The 21,448-nt window shown below is 37.0% G+C and overlaps 1 protein-coding gene and 1 pseudogene across 11 annotated transcripts in view; one reads left to right on the plus strand and one right to left on the minus strand.

Moving 5' to 3' along the window:
- CAAP1 (caspase activity and apoptosis inhibitor 1) overlaps positions 1-21,448 on the plus strand; it is a 105,953-nt gene that overhangs the window by 17,265 nt on the left and 67,240 nt on the right. For 6 of the 10 annotated variants that reach the window (XR_014247047.1, XM_082400600.1, XM_082400601.1 and 3 more), the window contains exon 5: positions 17,098-17,171. The exons of 1 other annotated variant lie outside the window; for it this stretch is intronic. Coding sequence is in view for 8 of the 9 variants with exons in the window: in XM_082400600.1 (XP_082256726.1) it covers positions 17,098-17,171 (74 nt within the window). In the remaining variant the exon portion in view is untranslated. Of the gene's footprint in view, positions 1-8,280; positions 10,054-17,097; positions 17,172-18,144; positions 21,438-21,448 lie in introns of those variants that run through there. 3 more of the 10 variants (XM_082400602.1, XM_082400605.1, XM_082400598.1) reach the window with 3 other exon arrangements.
- LOC309632762 (MICOS complex subunit MIC26 pseudogene) lies at positions 9,784-14,090 on the minus strand (annotated as a pseudogene). The gene has a single exon. The product of its transcript is annotated as an MICOS complex subunit MIC26 pseudogene (transcript).

The raw sequence follows: 21,448 nt of genomic DNA on the forward strand, positions 1-21,448 counted from the left end.
GATTCATATCAAAGATAAGGCTTCATATCCAAAGAATGATGAATGAAGATACATTTCTGTTTTAATTTAACCTAAAAAGCTTAAATTATATATGTAACTTTTTTTTTCTTTTTCTTTTTTAACATCTTTATTGGAGTATAATTGCTTTACAATGGTGTGTTAGTTTCTGCTTTATAACAAAGTGAATCAATTATACATATACATATATCCCCATATCTTTTCCCTCTTGCGGCTCCCTCCCTCCCACCCTCCCTATCCCACCCTTCTAGGTGGTCACAAAGCACCGAGCTAATCTCCCTGTGCTATGCGGCTGCTTCCCACTAGCTATCTATTTAACATTTGGTAATGTATATATGTCCATGCCACTCTCTCACTTTGTCACAGCTTACCCTTCCCCCTCCCCATATCCTCAAGTCCATTCTCTAGTAGGTCTGTGTCTTTATTTCCATCTTGCCCCTAGGTTCTTCATGACCATTTTTTTTTCCTTAGATTCCATATATATGTGTTAGCATACGGTATTTGTTTTTCTCTTTCTGACTTCACTCTGTATGACAGACTCTAGGTCCATCCACCTCACTACAAATAACTCAATTTCGTTTCTTTTTATGGCTGAGTAATATTCCATTTTATATATGTGCCACATCTTCTTTATCCATTCATCTATCGATGGACACTTAGGTTGCTTCCATGTCCTGGCTATTGTAAATAGAGCTGCAATGAACATTTTGGTACATGACTTTTTTTTTTTTTTTAAAAACATCTTTATTGAAGTATAATTGCCTTACAATGGTGTGTTAGCTTCTGCTTTATAACAAAGTGAATCAGTTATACATATACAATATGTTCCCATATCTCTTCCCTCTTGCATCTCCCTCCCTCCCACCCTCCCCATCCCATCCCTCTAGGTGGTCACAAAGCACCGAGCTGATCTCCCTGTGCTATGCGGCTGCTTCCCACTAGCTATCTATTTTACCTTTGGTAGTGTATATATGTCCATGACACTCTCTCACCCTGTCACATCTCACCCCACCCCCTCCCCATATCCTCAAGTCCATTCTCTAGTAGGTCTGTGTCTTTATTCCCGTCTTGCCACTAGGTTCTTCATGGCCTTTTTTTTTTTCCTTAGATTCCGTATATATGTGTTAGCATACTGTATTTGTTTTTCTCTTTCTGACTTACTTCACTCTGTATGACAGACTCTAACTCCATCCACCTCATTCCAAATACCTCCATTTCATTTCTTTTTATGGCTGAGTAATATTCCATTGTATATATGTGCCACATCTTCTTTATCCATTCATCTGTCGATGGACATTTAGGTTGCTTCCATGTCCTGGCTATTGTAAATAGAGCTGCAATGAACATTTTGGTACCTGACTCTTTTTGAACTATGGTTTTCTCAGGGTATATGCCCAGTAGTGGGATTGCTGGGTCGTATGGTAGTTCTATTTGTAGTTTTTTAAGGAACCTCCATACTGTTCTCCATAGTGGCTGTATCAATTTACATTCCCACCAACAGTGCAAGAGTGTTCCCTTTCCTCCACACCCTCTCCAGCATTTACTGTTTCTAGATTTTTTGATGATGGCCATTCTGACCGGTGTGAGATGATATCTCATTGTAGTTTTGATTTGCATTTCTCTAATGATTAATGATGTTGAGCATTCTTTCATGTGTCTGTTGGCAATCTGTATATCTTCTTTGGAGAAATGTCTGTTTAGGTCTTCTGGCCATTTTTGGATTGGGTTGTTTGTTTTGTTATTGAGCTGCATGAGCTGCTTGTAAATCTTGGAGATTAATCCTTTGTCAGTTGCTTCATTTGCAAATATTTTCTCCCATTCTGAGGGTTGTCTTTTGGTCTTGTTTATGGTTTCCTTTGCTGTGCAAAAGCTTTTAAGTTTCATTAGGTCCCATTTGTTTATTTGTGTTCTTATTTCCATTTCTCTGGGAGCTGGGTTAAAAAGAATCTTGCTGTGATGTATGTCATAGAGTGTTCTGCCTATGTTTTCCTCTAAGAGTTTGATAGTGTCTGGCCTTACACTTAGGTCTTTAATCCATTTTGAGTTTATTTTTGTGCATGGTGTCAGGGAGTGTTCTAATTTCATACTTTTACATGTATCTGTCCAATTTTCCCAGCACCACTTATTGAAGAGACTGTCTTTTCTCCACTGTATATGCTTGCCTCCTTTATCAAAGATAAGGTGACCATATGTGCGTGGGTTTATCTCTGGGCTTTCTATCCTGTTCCATTGATCTATATTTCTGTTTTTGTGCCAGTACCATACTGTCTTGATTACTGTAGCTTTGTAGTATAGTCTGAAGTCAGGGAGCCTGATTCCTCCAGCTCCGTTTTTCTTTCTCAAGATTGCTTTGGCTATTCGGGGCCTTTTGTGTTTCCATACAAATTGTGAAATTTTTTGTTCTAGTTCTGTGAAAAATGCCAGTGGTAGTTTGATAGGGATTGCATTGAATCTGTAGATTGCTTTGGGTAGTAGAGTCATTTTCACAATGTTGATTCTTCCAATCCAAGAACATGGTATATCTCTCCATCTATTTGTATCATCTTTAATTTCTTTCATCAGTGTCTTGTAGCTTTCTGCATACAGGTCTTTTGTCTCCTTAGGTAGGTTTATTCCTAGATATTTTATTTTTATTGCAATGGTAAATGGGAATGTTTTCTTAATTTCAGTTTCAGATTTTTCATCGTTAGTGTATAGGAATGCAAGAGATTTCTGTGCATTAATTTTGTATCCTGCAACTTTACCAAATTCATTGATTAGCTCTAGTAGTTTTCTGGTAGCATCTTTAGGATTCTGTATATATAGTATCATGTCATCTGCAAACAGTGACAGTTTTACTTCTTCTTTTCCGATTTGGGTTCCTTTTATTTCTTTGTCTTCTCTGATTGCCGTGGCTAAAACTTCCAAAACTATGTTGAATAATAGTGGTGAGAGTGGGCAACCTTGTATTCGTCCTGATCTTGGTGGAAATGGTTTCAGTTTTTCACCATCGAGAACAATGTTGGCTGTGGGTTTGTCATATATGGCCTTTACTATGTTGAGGTAAGTTCCCTCTATGCCTACTTTCTGGAGGGTTTTTATCATAAATTGGTGTTGAATTTTGTCGAAAGCTTTCTCTGCATCTATTGAGATGATCATATGGTTTTTCTCCTTCAATTTGTTAATATGGTGTATCACATTGATTGATTTGCATATATTGAAGAATCCTTGCATTCCTGGGATAAACCCCACCTGATCATGGTGTATGATCCTTTTAATGTGCTGTTAGATTCTGTTTGCTAGTATTTTGTTGAGGATTTTTGCATCTACGTTCATCAGTGATATTGGCCTGTAGTTTTCTTTCTTTGTGGCATCTTTCTCTAGTTTTGGTATCAGAGTGATGGTGGCCTCGTAGAATAAGTTTGGGAGTGTTCTTTCCCCTACTATATATTGGAAGAGTTTGAGAAGGATGGGTGTTAGCGCTTCTTTAAATGTTTGATAGAATTCGCCTGTGAAGCTGTCTGGTCCTGTGCTTTTGTTTGTTGGAAGATTTTTAATCACAGTTTCAATTTCAGTGCTTGTGATTGGTCTATTCATATTTTCTATTTCTTCCTGGTTCTGTCTCGGGAGGTTGTGCATTTCTAAGAATTTGTCCATTTCTTCCAGGTTGTCCATTTTATTGGCATAGAGTTGCTTGTAGTAATCTCTCATGATCCTTTGTATTTCTGCAGTGTAAGTTGTTACTTCTCCTTTTTCATTTCTAAGTGTATTGATTTGAGTCTTCTCCCTTTTTTTCTTGGTGAGTCTGCCTAATGGTTTATCAATTTTGTTTATCTTCTCAAAAAACCAGCTTTTAGTTTTATTGATCTTTGGTATCGTTTCCTTCATTGCTTTTTCATTTATTTCTGATCTGATCTTTATGATTTCTTTCCTTCTGCTAACTTTGGGGTATTTTTGTTCTTCTCTAATTGCTTTAGGTGTAAGGTTAGGTTGTTTGAGATGTTTCTTGTTTCTTAAGGTAGGATTGTATTGCTGTAAACTTCCCTCTTAATACTGCTTTTGCTGCATCCCATAGGTTTTGGGTCGTCGTGTTTTCATTGTCATTTGTTTCTAGGTATTTTTTGATTTCCTCTTTGATTTCTTCAGTGATCTCTTGGTTATTAAGTAGTGTATTGTTTAGCCTCCATGTGTTTGTATTTTTTACAGATTTTTTCCTGTAATTGATATCTAGTCTCATAGCATTGTGGTCGGAAAAGATACTTGATACGATTTCAGTTTTCTTAAATTTACCAAGGCTTGATTTGTGACCCAAGATATGATCTATCCTGGAGAATGTTCCATGAGCACTTGAGAAGAATGTGTATTCTGTTGTTTTTGGATGGAATGTCCTATAAATATCAATTTAGTCCATCTTGTTTAATGTGTCATTTAAAGCTTTTGTTTCCTTATTTATTTTCATTTTGGATTATCTGTCCATTGGTGAAAGTGGGGTGTTAAAGTTCCCTCCTATAATTGCGTTACTGTCGATTTCCCCTTTTATGGCTGTTAGTATTTGCCTTATGTATTGAGGTGCTCCTATGTTGGGTGCATAAATATTTACAATTGTTATATCTTCTTGGATCGATCCCTTGATCATTATGTAGTGTCCTTCTTTGTCTCTTGTAATAGTCTTTATTTTAAAGTCTGTTTTGTCTGATATGAGAATTGCTACTCCAGCTTTCTTTAGATTTCCATTTGCATGGAATATCTTTTTCCATCCCCTCACTTTCAGTCTGTATGTGTCTCTAGGTCTGAAGTGGGTCTCTTGTAGACAGCATATATATGGATCTTGCTTTTGTATCCATTCAGCCAGTCTGTGTCTTTTGGTGGGAGCATTTAATCCATTTACATTTAAGGTAATTATTGATATGTATGTTCCTATTCCCATTTTCTTAGATATTTTGTGTTTGTTATTGTAGGTGTTTTCCTTCTCTTGTGTTTCTTGCCTAGAGAAGTTCCTTTAGCATTTGTTGTAAAGCTGGTTTGGTGGTGCTGACCTCTCTCAGCTTTTGCTTGTCTGTAAAGGTTTTAATTTCTCCATCAAATCTGAATGAGATCCTTGCTGGGTAGAGTAACCTTGGTTGTAGGTTTTTCTCCTTCAAGACTTTAAGTATATCCTGCCACTCCCTTCTGGATTGCAGAGTTTCTGCTGAAAGATCAGCTGTTAACCTTATGGGGATTCCCTTGTGTGTTATTTGTTGTTTTTCCCTTGCTGCTTTTAATATGTTTTCTTTATATTTAATTTTTGATAGTTTGATTAATATGTGTCTTGGCGTATTTCTCCTTGGATTTATCCTGTATGGGACTCTCTGTGCTTCCAGGACTTGATTAACTATTTCCTTTCCCATATTAGGGAAGTTTTCAACTATAATCTCTTCAAATATTTTCTCAGTCCCTTTCTTTTTCTCTTCTTCTTCTGGGACCCCTATAATTCGAATGTTGGTGAGTTTAATGTTGTCCCAGAGGTCTCTGAGACTGTCCTCAGTTCTTTTCATTCTTTTTTCTTTATTCTGCTCTGCAGTAGTTATTTCCACCATTTTATCTTCCAGGTCACTTATCCGTTCTTCTGCCTCAGTTATTCTGCTATTGATCCCGTCTAGAGTATTTTTAATTTCATTTATTGTGTTTTTCATCGTTGCTTGGTTCCTCTTTAGTTCTTCTACATCCTTGTTAAATGTTTCTTGCATTTTGTCTATTCTATTTCCAAGATTTTGGATCATCTTTACTATCATTATTCTGAATTCTTTTTCAGGTAGACTGCCTATTTCCTCTTCATTTGTTTGGTATGGTGGGTTTTTACCTTGTTCCTTCATCTGCTGTGTGTTTTTCTGTCTTTTCATTTTGCTTAAGTTACTGTGTTTGGGGTCTCCTTTTCGCAGGCTGCAGGTTCATAGTTCCCGTTGTTTTTGGTGTCTGTCCCCAGTGTCTAAGGTTGGTTCAGTGGGTTGTGTAGGCTTCCTGGTGGAGGGGACTAGCGCCTGTGTCCTGGTGGATGAGGCTGGATCTTGTCTTTCTGGTGGGCACGTCCACGTCTGGTGGTGTCTTTTGGGGTGTCTGTGACCTTATGATTTTAGGCAACCTCTCTGCTAATGGATGAGGTTGTGTTCCTGTCTTGCTAGTTGTTTGGCATAGGGTGTCCAGCACTGTAGCTTGCTGGTCGTTGAGTGAAGCTGTGTCTTGGCGTGGAGATGGAGATCTCTGGGAGATTTTCGCCATTTGATATTACGTGGGGCTGGGAGGTCTCTTGTGGACAAGTGTCCTGAACTTGGGTCTCCCACCTCAGAGGCATAGCCCTGACGCCTGGCTGGAGCACCAAGAGCCTTTCATCCACACCGCTCAGAATAAAAGGGAGAAAAAATTGAAAGAAAGAAGATAAAATAAATTAAAATAAAATAAAGTTATTAAAATAAAAAATAAAAAATAATTATTAAGAGAAAATTTTTAAAAAGTTAAAAAAAACAGACAGAACCCTAGGACAAATGGTAAAAGCAAAGCTATACAGACAAAATCACACACAGAAGCATACACATACACAGTCACAAAAAGAAAAAAAGGGAAAAAGATATGTGTATCTTTGCTCCCAAAGTCCACTTCCTCAATTTGGGATGATTTGTTGTCTATTCAGGTATTCCACAGATGCAGGTACATCAAGTTGATTGTGGAGATTTAATCCTCTGCTCCTGAGGCTGCTTTGAGAAATTTCCCTTTCCCTTCTTTGTTTTGCACAGCTCCCAGGGTTCAGCTTTGGATTTGGACCTGCCTCTGCGTGTAGGTCACCTGCGGGCGTCTATTCTTTGCTCACACAGGACGGGGTTAAAGAAGCAGCTGCTTCGGGGGCTCTGGCTCACTCAGGCTGAGGGGAGGGAGGGGTACGGATTCCGGGCGAGCCTGTGGCGGCAGAGGCCCGTGTGACGTTGCACCAGCCTGAGGCGTGCCGTGTGTTCTCCCGGGGAAGTTGTCCCTGGCTCACGGGACCCTGGCACTGGCAGGCTGCACAGGCTCCCGGGAGGGGAGGTGTGGAGAGTGACCTGTGCTTGCACACAGGCTTCTTGGTGGCGGCAGCAGCAATCTTAGCGTCCCATGCCTGTCTCTGGGGTCCCCGCTGATAACCGCAGCTCGCGCCCATCTCTGGAGCTCCTTTAAGGGGCGCTCTTAATCCCCTCTCCTTGCGCACCAGGAAACAAAGCGGCCAGAAAAAGTCTCTTGCCTCTTCGGCAGCTCCAGATGTTTTCCCGGACTCCATCCCGGCTAGCTGTGGTGCACTAGCCCCCTTCAGGCTGTGTTTGCGCAGCCAACCCCAGTCCTCTCCCTGGGATCCGATCTCTGAAGCCCGAGCCTCAGCTCCCAGCCCCCGCCTGCCCTGGCAGCTGAGCAGACAAGCCTCTCGGGCTGGTGCGTGCTTGTCGGCACCAATCCTCTGTGCGGGAATCTCTCCGCTTTGCCCTCCGCACCCCTGTGGCTGCGCTCTCCTCTGTGGCTCTGAAGCTTCCCCTCCATCACCTGCAGTCTCCGCCCGCGAAGGGGCTTCTAGTGTGTGGAAACCTTTCCTCCTTCACAGCTCCCTCCCACTGGTGCAGGTCCCGTCCCTATTCTTCTCTGTTTTTTCTTTTGCCCTACCCAGGTACGTGGGGAGTTTCTTGCCTTTTGGGAAGTCTGAGGTCTTCTGCCAGCGTGCAGTAGGTATTCTGTAGGAGGTGTTCCACATGTAGATGTATTTCTGATGTATTTGTGGGGAGGAAGGTGATCTCCACGTCTTACTCTTCCGCCATCTTGAAGCTCTTCCTATATGTGACTTTTAAAAGTGTTTCCCTGTGTCAATAAAATATTTTTTTTTTCAGTTAAGTGATACCATCTGTCTGAGTTAGACAAAAGGGACTTCACTGTATTAGGTTGTTCTTATTTTTAGTTTTTGATTACAAAAAGTGTCAAGTGTATAGAAAAGTAGAGAGAACAGTATAATGAAACCCTCAAATAACTGTTGCCTAGGCCTAACACTTATTACAATTTTCCATATTTGTTTTATCTATTTTCTTGAAGTACTGTAAGTTGATTCTAAATATTTATGTTTGAATTTTCAGTAAATAAGGACATTTTCTCACATAGCCATGTATCTTGTGTGTGTTATTTAACAGCTTATTTATTTGAATGGTAAATGCATGCACATAGTATAAAGTTTTTAAAAGTATATAGTGAAAATAAGTCTCACTGTTTTTTCTGTTCCCCATTCTGAATCCCTTCCTGTAGGCAACCACAGTAAACCAGTTTCTTCTGTATCCTCCCAGAGAAATTGTATACATTTACAAATGGATAAGTGTATGTATAGTTTTTCTCGTCACACAAATGGTAGCATACTGTGCAAACTGTTCCATACCTTTTTTTGTTTAATTTTTTCCATTTAATAGTATGACTTTTCTTGGATTTTGTTCTACCTAGTGCATATAAGGCTTCATACACACACACACACACACACACACACACCTGTATACTATTCCGTTGTTGAATATAGCAAAAGTCTATCTATGGACATTTAAGTGTTTACTCTCTTCTGTTACTGCATATGATATGAGTATCTCTGTATGTAAGTAATCTTGTTCTTCTGGACATTTAAGTGTTTACTGTCTTCTGTTACTGTATATGATATGAGTATCTCTGTATGTAAGTAATCTTGTTCTTCTGTGATTATATAAAGTCCTATAAGTTAATTGTTGGATCAGATGTTTGGGCATTTGAAATTTTAATAGGTACTGCCTAATTGACTTTCAAAGTTTAAACCAATTTATACCCCTCCCCCAAAATGTGGAATACATGTTTTCATATACTTTAGCTAATGTAATGTTATCTAACATTTTGATCTTTGTTCATCTGATAGGTAAAAAAGGATATCTCACTGGAATTTAATTTATATTCTCTGAGTGAAATTGACTGTCTTTCCATATATTACAAAGCTATTTGAATTTCCTTTATCTGTGAGCTTTGTTGTTTTTGTTTACCTTGTGTGTGTATGTAGGTAGAGGGCTTTGGTCTTTTTTTTTTAATTAATTTATTTTATTATTATTATTATTTGTTTTGGGCACACTGGGTCTTTGTTGGGGTGCACGGGCTTTCTCTAGTTGAGGCGAGCAGGAGCTACTCTTCATTGCGGTGCGCAGGCTTCTCTTTGCTGTGGCTTCTCTTGTTGCAGAGCATGGGCTCTAGGCGCACAGGCTTCAGTAGTTGCAGCATGCAGGCTCAGTAGTTGCGGCATGCGGACTCTAGAGTGCAGGCTCAGTAGTTGTGGCTCACGGACTCTAGAGCACAGGCTCAGTAGTTGTGGCACATGGGCTTAGTTACTCCACGGCGTGTGAGATCTTCCTGGACCAGGGATTGAACCCGTGTCACCTGCATTGGCAGGCGGATTCTTAACCACTGCGCCACCAGGGAAGTCCCCTCTGGTCTTTTTAATCCATTGTTTGTGATGTGGGTTGCAATTTTTTTTCTTTTTGCTTGTTGCTTTTTTTTTTTTTAACTTTGTTTATGGCTTTTATTGTTTTTTTGCACATGCATAAATATTTCATGTTTATGTAGTCTGATTTTATCAATCTTTTATGGTTTCTGTGTTTTATATTTACAAAAGTCCTTCTCTATTCTGAAATTATAAAAAGTATTTTTCATACTTTCTCTTAGTACTTTATGGTTTTTTTAAATGTTTAAATCTTTTATTCATTTGGAATTTATTTTGGTTACCAGTTGTATTTGCTCATGTCTGTCTTTTTTTTTTTTTTTTAACTTAGAATTTTAATTATGTACATAAATAGCAACATGAGAACGAGGAGTTCTAAGGCTTATACATTATCTCTAGGTGAAAGAACTTCAGATTAGTCCACTTGGAGTATGGCATCACCCAAGATAACAAAGAGGCCTAGTATAGTTTCTCCTGAAGAAGAATGCCAATTTACTACATTCAATACTAACTTCTCTGCCATTTTTCTGTAGAAATACTGGTTTACCATATGGAGTTTCCAATGTTTACCTATAACTGATTAAAATGGGCACAGCATGGAGTATTCTACTTATTTCCGGGTTAATTCTTCACATTTTCCGACTTTTGAATATTCTCCTTCCACAAATCTTCAACGACTATGTATCCTCGTAAACCCCAGTCATATAATTTCTCCCCACTGACCTGGACAAATACGATGGCTTGTTGTGGATAATAAAGAGAGGCAGCTAATCCCATGAAACCAGGTGGATACACCAGCTTCTTTATTTTTGAACCTCTAGCCAAAAGGAGTCCAACAACTCCAGCAAAACCAATAACACCAAGTCTTGGAAAAAATCCAGGAGGTGCATTTTGGAGATATTCATAGCTGTCTAACCCCCACTGAACCAAACTTTGCATCTTGGGCTTAGTTTGGGAGTACATTTCTGGTTCGCAATAATGTCGGAGATGGGAGATGCTTTCTTCAAGTTGGGTCCTTGGCTCTTCCACATATTTAGACTGACCCTCAGGAACAGAGTAGAGTGAAAGCTCAGTAACCTTCACAGCAGCTTTGTGAGATGAGTCCTTTTTTGCTGATGCATAGACTTTGAAGGTGAGCAGGCTCAGGCTGGCCGGCCCCACAGACCTCTGAATTACCTTGAACATGTCGCTGGCAGCGGCGGCTCCGGCGGGGGTCACCCGGCCTTGACCCCGCCCACTACAGAGAGGTGGCTACGGCGGCCGGCTAGGGCCCGATTCCTCCGACTGCAAATGGGCCGCGGTGCAGGTGACGGCCGTACAGCCAATTCGATCCGACCAAGGCTTAGCTCGGAAGCCTCAGGGGGGAAACCGCGACGTTGAGCTGCAGCACGTCGCGCCTCGAGCGGCGAGCCTCATGTCTGTCTTTTCATTGAAATTTTCCACCGTAAAATAATAATTCTGTCTTAATGATTTAATAGCATATCTTAGTTTTTCCAATAGAAAGAAGTATTTTCCTATGAGGTCTTGGGGTCAAATTTTGAATGAAAACTGACCTGATACTTTGAGATATAGGTGATGGCTATGTATAATTTTTAATATTACCACTTGGAGAACTATTTCTTTAAGTAGGAGAAAGCCTGCATAAATGTAAAGAATGAAGGTTCTAGAGTTAAACTGCCTGCATTTTTAGCAGCAGAACTCCACAGCTTACTATCTCTCTGACCTTTGGCAAGTTAGTTAACCTCTCTGGGCCTCAATTTCCTTGTTTGTAGAATAGGAGTAATATCAGTATCTACTCATAGGATTGTGATGATGATTAAATGAGAAAAGACTGTAAAGTGCTTAGAATAGTACTTGTTGAAATGCATTGAAAAAATGTTGCTGTATTTGCTCTAGAATTTTTACTTTGAATCACTGAATTTTTACTTTGAATCACACAATCACTGTTCTTAAAATTCCACTTTACATTGATGAGTATTGGGGATTCCCTTCCCCAAATTCCTTTTATCAAAGCCTAAAGAAAGCAAAAGAATTCATTGTGATTTTTAATTATTATTCTTTACTGTTATTGCTTTTTAAAAACAATTTATTGCTTACAAGTGTCTAACTTTTTCATTTATTACAAACATAGTTTAAGAGAAAACTATTGTATACATATTTTAAAGCATAAAAGGATTTTTTTCACAAATGAGATCAATTTGTTAAATTGCCATTACTCTGTATGCTAAATTCTTTTAGACATAGTATATGTATTATAAAGGGCTTGACTGTGTGCTTTTTGGCTGGTAAAGGGTAATAAATTGGTTATCTGTACCCCACTTATGTTCTTGTGTCCTTCTAAATTAGCTGTAATACTTAGGCAGACTATTCTATATAATAAGTTTATCAGAAATAACAGGATACGTTTTTCAGAAAACCTTCACAGAAAGTACTACTAATCATTGACAGTATTGCGACTTAACGCTTAGATAGGGCTCCACATTCAAATTAGTAGGATATTTGCACATTCTACTTGTGCACCTTTAAATAAAGCACTTGTAAAGTGGTCTCATACAATTTTTAAAACTGGAAAAGGCTTGAAAGCAGTAATATAGGGATAGAACAAAGAGGAGAACCTCTGTGATTCCCTTTAGTCACTTTTATATAGATTAGAGCCCCCATTTAGAGAATTGACTTATTTACAAAAACTTGGAGTTGTGGGGGGCAATTTATAGGATGAACTCTTAGAGAATCATGGATCAGAGAAACTGGAGTATGGTAACTGAATTTTGGAATTCTGTTATTTGGGGAAAGGAAATGGAAACAAGGGTTCAGTTTTGCTATCTTGAGGAATAAGCTTGCTGAGGGAAACACTAGAGATGTGAATTTATTTGCTGTTTGGAAAGGCCCTTTGAGAAAGATTGTTTTGCTCCATTCCATAGTGTTTGAGGGTTACATTTGAGCACTAGGTGATTTCATTTTTCTGAACTTGTTCTAAGACTTTGTGGTACCCCAACTTAAAAAATATTAAAAGTGTAATTTAGATACAACAAGATTCATGTTTTGGTTTTTTTTTTTTTTTTTACTATATAGCTATGTGGGTTTGGACAAATTTATCTACCATCACAGCCACAATATAGACCCGTTCCATCATCCCCAGAATTTCCCCCATGGCTCTTTGTAGTCCACTCCTTCTCCTGTCTCCAGCCCTTGACAACCTGATTTATGTCCTCACACTTTTTCTTCTTCCAGAATGTCATATAGATAAGTACAGTATATAGGCTTCTTTCACTTAGCATAATGCATTTGAGATTCACTTATGTTGCTGTGTATATAAGTAGTTCCTTCCTTTTCCTTGCTGAGTAGTTGGTATTCCATTGCGTGGGTGAACCCCAGTTTGTTTATCCATTCTCCAGTTCAGGTAATATAGTAGGCAGAAAAATGACTCTCTCATCTCCAGAACTTAAGAATGTGTTACTTTATATATTGAGAAAAGGGATTTTGCAGATTTGGTTAAGGTTAAGGACTTTGAGATGGCGAGATTATCCCGGGTTATCCAGGTTATCCCAGTCTCATCACACTGAGTTATTAAAAGCGGAAGAGGAAGACAGAAGAAGAGTAGGTCAGAGAGATGTGACATGAGAAGACCTTGACTGGAAGCTGGGTAAGCAGCAAGGCAACAGGGATTTTGGCCCTACCATCTCAGGGAACAAATTTATGCCAACAACCCAAATGAGCAGGAAATGAATTCTCCCCTAGAGTCTCCAGAAAAGAGTGCAGCCTGTGGACACTTTGATTTTAGTCCAGTGAGACCCCTCCCAGACTTCTGACCTACAGAACTGTGATACACATTTATGTTGTTGTTTTAAACTATTGACCATATACGTGTTAGATCTGTTTCTGTACTCTCTTCTGTTTTATTAATCCAGATGTTTATCCTTTCTCTAATACCATTACTGTCTTGGTTACTGTAGCTTTTTACTCTTGAAATGTGATATCCTTAAATGTGTGCATCCTTAAACTTGGTTATTCTTTTTCAAAATTGTTTTGGCTACTCTAGTTTCTTGGCCTGTCTCTTATTTTTAATAGTAGAAAGCTCGTAAGATGATAAGCAGGCATCATTCAGCCTCTAGTTTTACTCCCAGGATAGTGGAGAGAACCAAGGGTTATATCTATTGTTAGGCCAGTTTGCCTGATTCTTTGTTAGCTGACTTTTTCCAAAATGGGAGGAATCCTTCTGGTTTGATTCTCTCTTTATCCTTCTGTTGAGGTCTCTTCCCAGTATTTTTCTTTTGGACAAGAAATTGATTTTTTTTTTTTTTTTCTGTTTAGCAATATATTTTAAACCTTAGTAATTCACATGTGTGGTTGTTCTTGATCAAGTCCTACAGATCTCCCAGTGTATTACTTTGATTTTAAAAAACAAATTCATTGGAGTTATAAGAAAGCATCAAGCGTACAACCGTATTTGGAGTAAAAGAAAGAACGTTGGACTGATGTTGGTTTGAGAACTTAAATCCCAAGGATAGATACAGGGCTCTTTTATACTTCAAGGCCAAGATTGTAAATTAAGGTGCTTTAAGGAGCATTGCAGATGGGAGAAGAGAATTGGGGAAATAAAAACTGGCTTTTTTTTTTTCTTAATGGAAAAGACTACAAAAAGCATTGCAAGATTCTTAACCCAAGCCAGATTTTTAGTGTGTTCCTTCCCTCCCACCTTTTTTCTCTTCACCTCTTCTCTCTCCAGTTGTTATAAAATTCTTATATGGTTTTAAAGCGTTTGATAGAAATATTTAAATGTCATTTAAATATAAATTGGAATTCCTTTGGTTTTCCTAACTCTGACACTTAGTATGTTTTATTATGTTGGGGGAGACATAATTTTCTTACACTTTAAGACATTTCCTTTTTTGTTTCCATCTTGCCTTTTATGCTCTTTAGTGAAAATCTTTAAATTGCATTACAGAACTCTGAATGCGTATGATAATTTTAGTTGCAAATCTATGTCTTGGAAAAATTTAAATTCCAAACTATTTTCTGAAACATTTTTTCAGCTTCCGATGATACTGATGTAAAAGCATCTAGCTTTTCACTTTTCAGCCACAAGGCGGTGTACTACCTCTACTGTCTGAAGTTTTTTTTTGGTGACTTTCTTCAACAGCCTGATCAAATCCAACTTAAGAGAAAACAGAACATTATAAACATTCACTTTGGGCAGTAAAAAAATTTGTTTATGACGGCAGATAGTCTTTATAGAGGGGTCCAGTTTTATTTGAAGGCGATTCAAGGAGCTTTCACAGAGAAAATCAAATAATGCATAAAATAATGCATTTCACTACATTATTATTAATTTAAAAAATTTATTTGGAAATAATTTCAGAATTATTAAAATGTTGCAGGAATAAGAATAGTACAAGAAACATACATATATCCTTTACCTGGATTTACCTATTATTAACATTTAGTCCCATTTGCACACCTTCTCTTTATATACTTGTATATTTTCTTCTGAAACATTTGAGGCTAGGTTACATACATCATGACACTTTACCTCTAAATACTACATTGTACTTTTCCTAAAATAGTGATATTCTTTTTCGTATAACCACAATACATTGTTAACTTCAGTAAATTCAGCTTTAGTAAATTTAACATTGATACTTTTATCCAATCTGCCATCAGTATTTTAGTTTGACTTGATTCAGTAATATCCTTTATAATGTTTTCCCCCTCCAGTTGAGCAGTCTCAAGTCGGTTATAACATTTAATTGTCATGACTCTTTAGCCTCCTTTAACCTGGAATATTTCCATAGCCTTTCTTTGTCTTTTATAACATTGACTTTAACTCCCCTCCCTCTTTTTAATAGAACATTACTCATTTCCACTTGCAGTTTGTCTGATGATTCCTCATGATATAGGTTATACACTCTCAGCTATAATATTGCGTGAGTGATGTTGTGTCTTTATTAGGTATTGCAAATGCCCATGGTCCTTTTAATGTTGATGTTACATTATGTTTTTGTTCAAGTCATTTTTTTAAAATGTTAGGTGTATGTGTTTAGAAGAGAAATAAGTGCCATTCAGGTATAAGAGCAAACAAACATTTTCTCTAAAGGAATATACTTAGAAATAGATTAATGTTCCCAGTAGGTAAAATCTAACTTGATGTAAGGCTTGAGGTGGCATATTTTAACTTTATTCTTTGCAAAGCTTTTTTTTTTCTTTTTTTTTTTTGGCTGCGTTGGGTCTTCGTTGCTGTGCGCGGGCTTTCTTTAGTGGCGGTGAGCGGGGGCTACTCTTCGTTGCGGTGGCTTCTCTTGCCATGGGCTCTAGGTGCACAGGCTTCAGTAGTTCTGGCTCGTGGACTCTAGAGCGCAGGCTCAGTAGTTGTGGCGCGCTGGCTTAGTTGCTCCGTGGCATGTGGGATCTTCCTGGACCAGGGATCGAACCCTTGTCCCCTGCATTGGTAGGCAGATTCTTAACCACTGTGCCACCAGGGAAGTCCCCTTTGCAAAGCTTTTAATGTGATATATTGGCATTTAATCTGCCCCTAGATTGCCAGGGGGTGTTGTTGATATCCTCCTTGGGATCTGCTAGTCATTCTGGTGAAAGAATAAAATCTGAGTAGGCGACATTAGACAGAAAGAAGGATAAAAAATGGAGCTATCTCAATTATAAATCTCTAAGATGTCATAATACCAAGTTAAATATTTTCAAAGTTTCTATTTGAGTTTGTACTTGTATTAGTAAAGTTTTAATACAGAACAAGTTTATAAGTGCCAAATGTGTTGACTGGAAAGAAAATTGTAAACTTCTCAAAGAAATGATCACAAGTCTTTATCCTTTAGTTATTTGAGGGATTTGTTATTAAGTGGATATAAAAAGTTTTGTGAATACGAAAATTTCCTAGATATTTCTAGTATGTTAGTCTTAGGGTGTGTATAAAAATTCTCAGAAGGTAATAGATGTGTATTTTAAAGAAAACAGTTATTTTGAATATTTACAATAATTAATGTCTTGACTTTTGCTGTAAAGTATTTGTAACATCAATATTATGATGGTATAATGCTCTCTAAGAAAGAGTATTAGTTTAGTTTACAGCTCTTTTGCAGAAATAGTGAATCAAGAGCTTTTTTTATGGCATGATCTTATACATAATCCATTTACTTTGGTTACATATGTATATTACAAATAAGATATGTATTTTCCACATCCTGTAGACACCAAAGCATTTGAGGTATGAAATTAGATGAATATAAAATAATTTGAATGCCAGAGTGCCCATTAAATTTAACAGTTGAACTTGAAAAATTACTAGATTCTTCTGTGAGTTATGATTTCTCCCATCAGCTACCCTGCAGAGTATTGGAAGGGAGAGAAAATTAACCTCGGTATTCATTCCAGGTTTGTCCCTTGATTTTACAAAGTATACTACTTAAATTGGTAGTAGTTTATAGCCGCTGCTTCTGACACTTGTATACATGTTTCTGAGTTTCCAGAATGTACTGAATGGTACCCTGGGGGCTGAGAAGAATTCAGTGTGTCTTCTCAAGTGTATAACTTAATTCTAGGAACCTCAGCAGTAAATATTACTTCATTGAATAATGTTTAAAAAATTGTTTTTATTTATTTTCATTCCTCAGACAAGACACCTGTATAGATTCTACTTCATCCCTGAGAGAGAACAAGCAACCTGAAGGTTTGGAATTAAAACAAGGTATGGATCACGTACTTAACTTTTTCTGTAACATTTTACCTGAAAATTGTAAGCATTTTACCAATAATAAATTTTCACAGTCTTCCAGTTTGCCCCCATTTTATAGATAGGGAAACAAAATAGTTTATTTAGTCTAAGATCAAGAGTAAGATATACATCCTTTATTTCATGACTCCTTTAGCCGTTGGAGTGGTTCTGTCTTAGTGATGTATGGTTACAGATGCCAACAGAAAGGTGTCATTTTTGAATAGTTTTAATTCCGTAATCTATTATGTATTCTCACCTCCAAGATAGTGTAGCTGTGTTAACTGGATAGCTTTGGGTTGTATATGGGGAAAAAAGTTTTATAGAGTAACTTTTTTCTGTTTTTTTTGCTAGATATTTTGTCCTTGTTTACTTTCTTCCTCATATATTATTTTCTATAAATCAGTAATTTTTGACATTACCAGCTAACAGAAGTAAAATGGTAGTTGTTATTTATTCAAGCCAGGTAGATGAATAGGGCTAATTTTTAGATGTCTTTTTTTGTTGTTGTTTTTTTCTCATGCCTAGTAGGGAAAACTGAATGTAAAAATAAATTTTTATTAGTTAGTCAAAGATTACGTCACATTTTTCCATTTTCCTGATAAAAATTACTTCAGAGCAGTGAGAATCTGTTGCAGCCAAGAGGGTTATGTTGTTTATTTTGTAGGCAACTAGTCTTTGATGGCTTAGAATAGTTTCTCTAAAACTTGAATCATAAGAACTTATTTGGTAGAGAGAAACAGGTCATCAGTTTACTTGGGCAGAATTTCTTTTTTTAAGCCGTGACCTGTACTACTAATGCTTAATTAAGAAAGGGAGGGACTTCCCTGGTGGCACAGTAGTTAAGAATCCACCTGCCAGTGCAGGGGACACGGGTACGATCCCTGGTCCCGGAAGATCCCACATGCTGCCGAGCAACTAAGCCCGTGCTACTGAGCCTGCTCTCTAGAGCCCGCAGGCCACAACTACTGAGCCCTTGTGCCACAACTACTGAAGCCCACGTGCCTAGAGCCCGTGCTCTGCAACAAGAGAAGCCACCATAATGAGAAGCCTGCGCACCGCAATGAAGAGTAGCCCCCGCTCGCCGCAACAAGAGAAAGCCCGCGTGCAGCAACAAAGACCCAATGCATCCAAAAATAAATAAATAAATAAATTAAAAACAAAAAACAAAAAAACAAAATATGTATTTTAAAAAAAAAAGAAAGGGAAAAAGTTGATTAATTAATTTTGTGATTCCTTCAGTTTATATGTAGTGAGAACAAAATGTAGATTTTCTGTAATTCTAACTTACGTACTCTGGTGTTTATAAATATTTCTGATGATTTTGAGAATTCCAGTGCCAGACAAAATTACATCTCTGTGCCCTTACTCCTTCTCAGCACCCCCACAGACAGAAACTCAGATGCATAGTTTTATTTACATTTGTTTGTCGTGTATCAATACATGCCAAGCACACATCGTTTCCATATAATGTAGTCATGGTCATTTAACTCTTATGCCCCATGTGTAATTTGACAGCACTGCTATTGTTTCTGCCTTTGTTCTGTTCTTTGCATTTAATGAGCAGGGGGTGTGGAGACTGTGCTATTAAATTATCTGTGGAGAGAAGAATGCCATATATGTATACATACAGCTGATTCACTTTGTTTTGCAGCAGAAACTAACACAACATTGTAAACCAATTATACTCCAATAAAGATGTTAAAAAAAAAACCTGAAAAATAAATTTAAAAAAAGAATGCCATATAAAGGATAGAAAAGTCTAGAATGGGCAAGTTGATTCCAGTTCCCAGGGAAAAAAGAATGGAGACCTCATTGTGCAAATTAGCCAGTGCTGCCCTCTAAGGGAAGGGGTTTTTCTGCTCCTGTGTTCAGGCACCTGGAGCTCTCTTCAGAATTCCCTTCCTGGTGCTAACAGCCTATTTTGCTGTGATTTTTTTTTTTTTTTATGGTAACTTCAGTCATTGGAAAATTAGCGATGGAGGTGAAGAAGGAGAGAAAAATAACTCAGTAACCAGATATCACAAAGCCTAGTTTTCTATGCTCAGGAGCCTTTATAGACACTCTTGGGTTCTCACCTCAGCATCAGAAACATCAAGAACACACTGTCATCAGTAAGTGACAGCAAGCAGAGGAGAGGAAACAGGAGATCCAAGCACAGCAGTTACCATTGTGCAGTACAGTTCATGTTCATACTGTAACTAAATTTGTAGAAAATGGTTAAATTAAATTTCAGCTCTTTTTAGAAAGCAGAGAAATAAGTGAAGTCTTTTAGAAGAATGCCTATGAAATGGTTAAAATTTAACATTTTGTTGCATAATGGGATAAACGTAAGTTATTTAGAAGATTCAATTATATAGAACTTTTTACAGACAAATATTAGTGTAGCTGAAATCTGAACCAGATAGTAACTAACTTGCTTGGAGTTAACCAAGAAGGTGAGGTACCCCAGGAAACAAATCCTGACAGGCTCAATAAAGATTATTGCCTTTATTTTAAATGAACTAATAACATTGTCTGTTTTTAATATGCAGAACTTTCAAAATTGATTTAATATTATCTGTAACTTTCTATTTTTGCTCACGGTTATTAGCTCAATAAAAACAGAGCATAATTCTCCTTGTGAATGCGTTGTCATTTTATTTAATGGCTTGACCATTTAAGAAAATTCATTGAAGCTTATTTAGTACTAAAGTAACCCTTTGCTCAGTAGACCAAAATATAAAGCAGCATTGAATTTTCTCTTTGGTCTTTCAGGATAAAATAAATCTTATATGCCTTATTAATGGTATATGATACTGACAAGTTATTTAAATTATATTTTCAGTTTTTTCAGCTTATAAAATACTCAGTATTGAGAAACAGTGACTATGGATTAGGTAGATTGAAATTGGCATTTCTTTGTCTAGTACTGGTATTATTTATCTTATCAATAGGAAATTTATTTATGAAACTGGCTGTGCTGAAGGTGAGTATCAGATTGTACACTAACGTTCACCTTCACTGTGCAAACATTTAAATGTAAATATAATCTACTAGTTGATTGATTGGTCCTGTAGTAAACTAGGATTAGGATTAGTGTCCTAAGTCCTTCATTTTTAGCAGGAGGGTAGTTGTATAAGAATGGTTTATATAAATTTTCTAAATTAGTCATTTGTGCTACAGTTAAGAAAAAATGAAACTGCTGTTTGTCAAAGGTATTTAATGCATAGAAAATACTTTAAAAATATCAAACAAATCTTTGCTAATCTTAATGAATTCTCTTCTATATATTTATCTATAAATAAATAAATTTAAGACATTTAGTAATATTAAAACAATTAAAATTTTTGCTTTAAAGTTTACAACTGGGGTATGTGTAATTTTGCAAATTATTCTCCTTTGTAACTTCAAGAATTAAGCTCTTATGTTTGCATTCCTTCTTGGATATTGTTATGAGAAATTTTTTTTTTTACTATACATGATTAAATAGCTAAGTTAAAATTGTGTATTTAGGTTGACGAGAAGAGTTGAGGTTTATAGTAGTCCCTTTAAAATATTTGAAGGGCTATTAAGTAGAAGACTGATTAGACTTGTTCTGTATTGAGAATTTGAGAATAAAAGCAGGGCCAGTAGATAAGGTTATCATTAAACATGTTTGGATCGATATATTTATTTCAAATAATCAGATGTATCAGAAAATGCATTGGGCTGCCTTCTGAGATACATCCCTATTGCTGAAGGTGTTTGAACACAGGTTACACAAATGGCCACTTGGTGGTGCTGTTGTAGAGCAGAGTCTCACAATGTTTAAATATTTGGATGTTTGGCCTTGATCTTGAAGTTCCTTTCTATCAGATTTTCTAACGAACAGGGCCTAGAGCAGTGTCTGCACTTGTGAAGAGTGCTTCTTAGTAACTGTTTTATTAAATTGTTTTATGGAAGAAGAATGAGATATACAATTTTTTCTATCTCTACATTTTTCTATTAGAGAAAAAGATGCTTGATTTTTTAGTCTTTAAGCTGTATGATGGTTCCTTAAGATGCATTCATTTGAATACAGTTATAAAAATAAGTAATGTAACCACATGGTGTATAAAATGATTAAAATTAATAAGACATTGACTACATTTTACTCTGAATCTTTTACATTAACTTTCTCATGTGCAAATTATTCCTCTTTTCTATTAGAGAAAGATGTGCAAACACACACACAAAATGCAGACTTTTGCTGTGGTTAGACTCAAATCTTGTCACTTTTTTTTTTTTTAAAG

This window comes from Balaenoptera borealis (genome assembly GCF_965194805.1).
Source record: "Balaenoptera borealis genome assembly, chromosome: 8".
Lineage (NCBI taxonomy): Eukaryota > Metazoa > Chordata > Mammalia > Artiodactyla > Balaenopteridae > Balaenoptera > Balaenoptera borealis.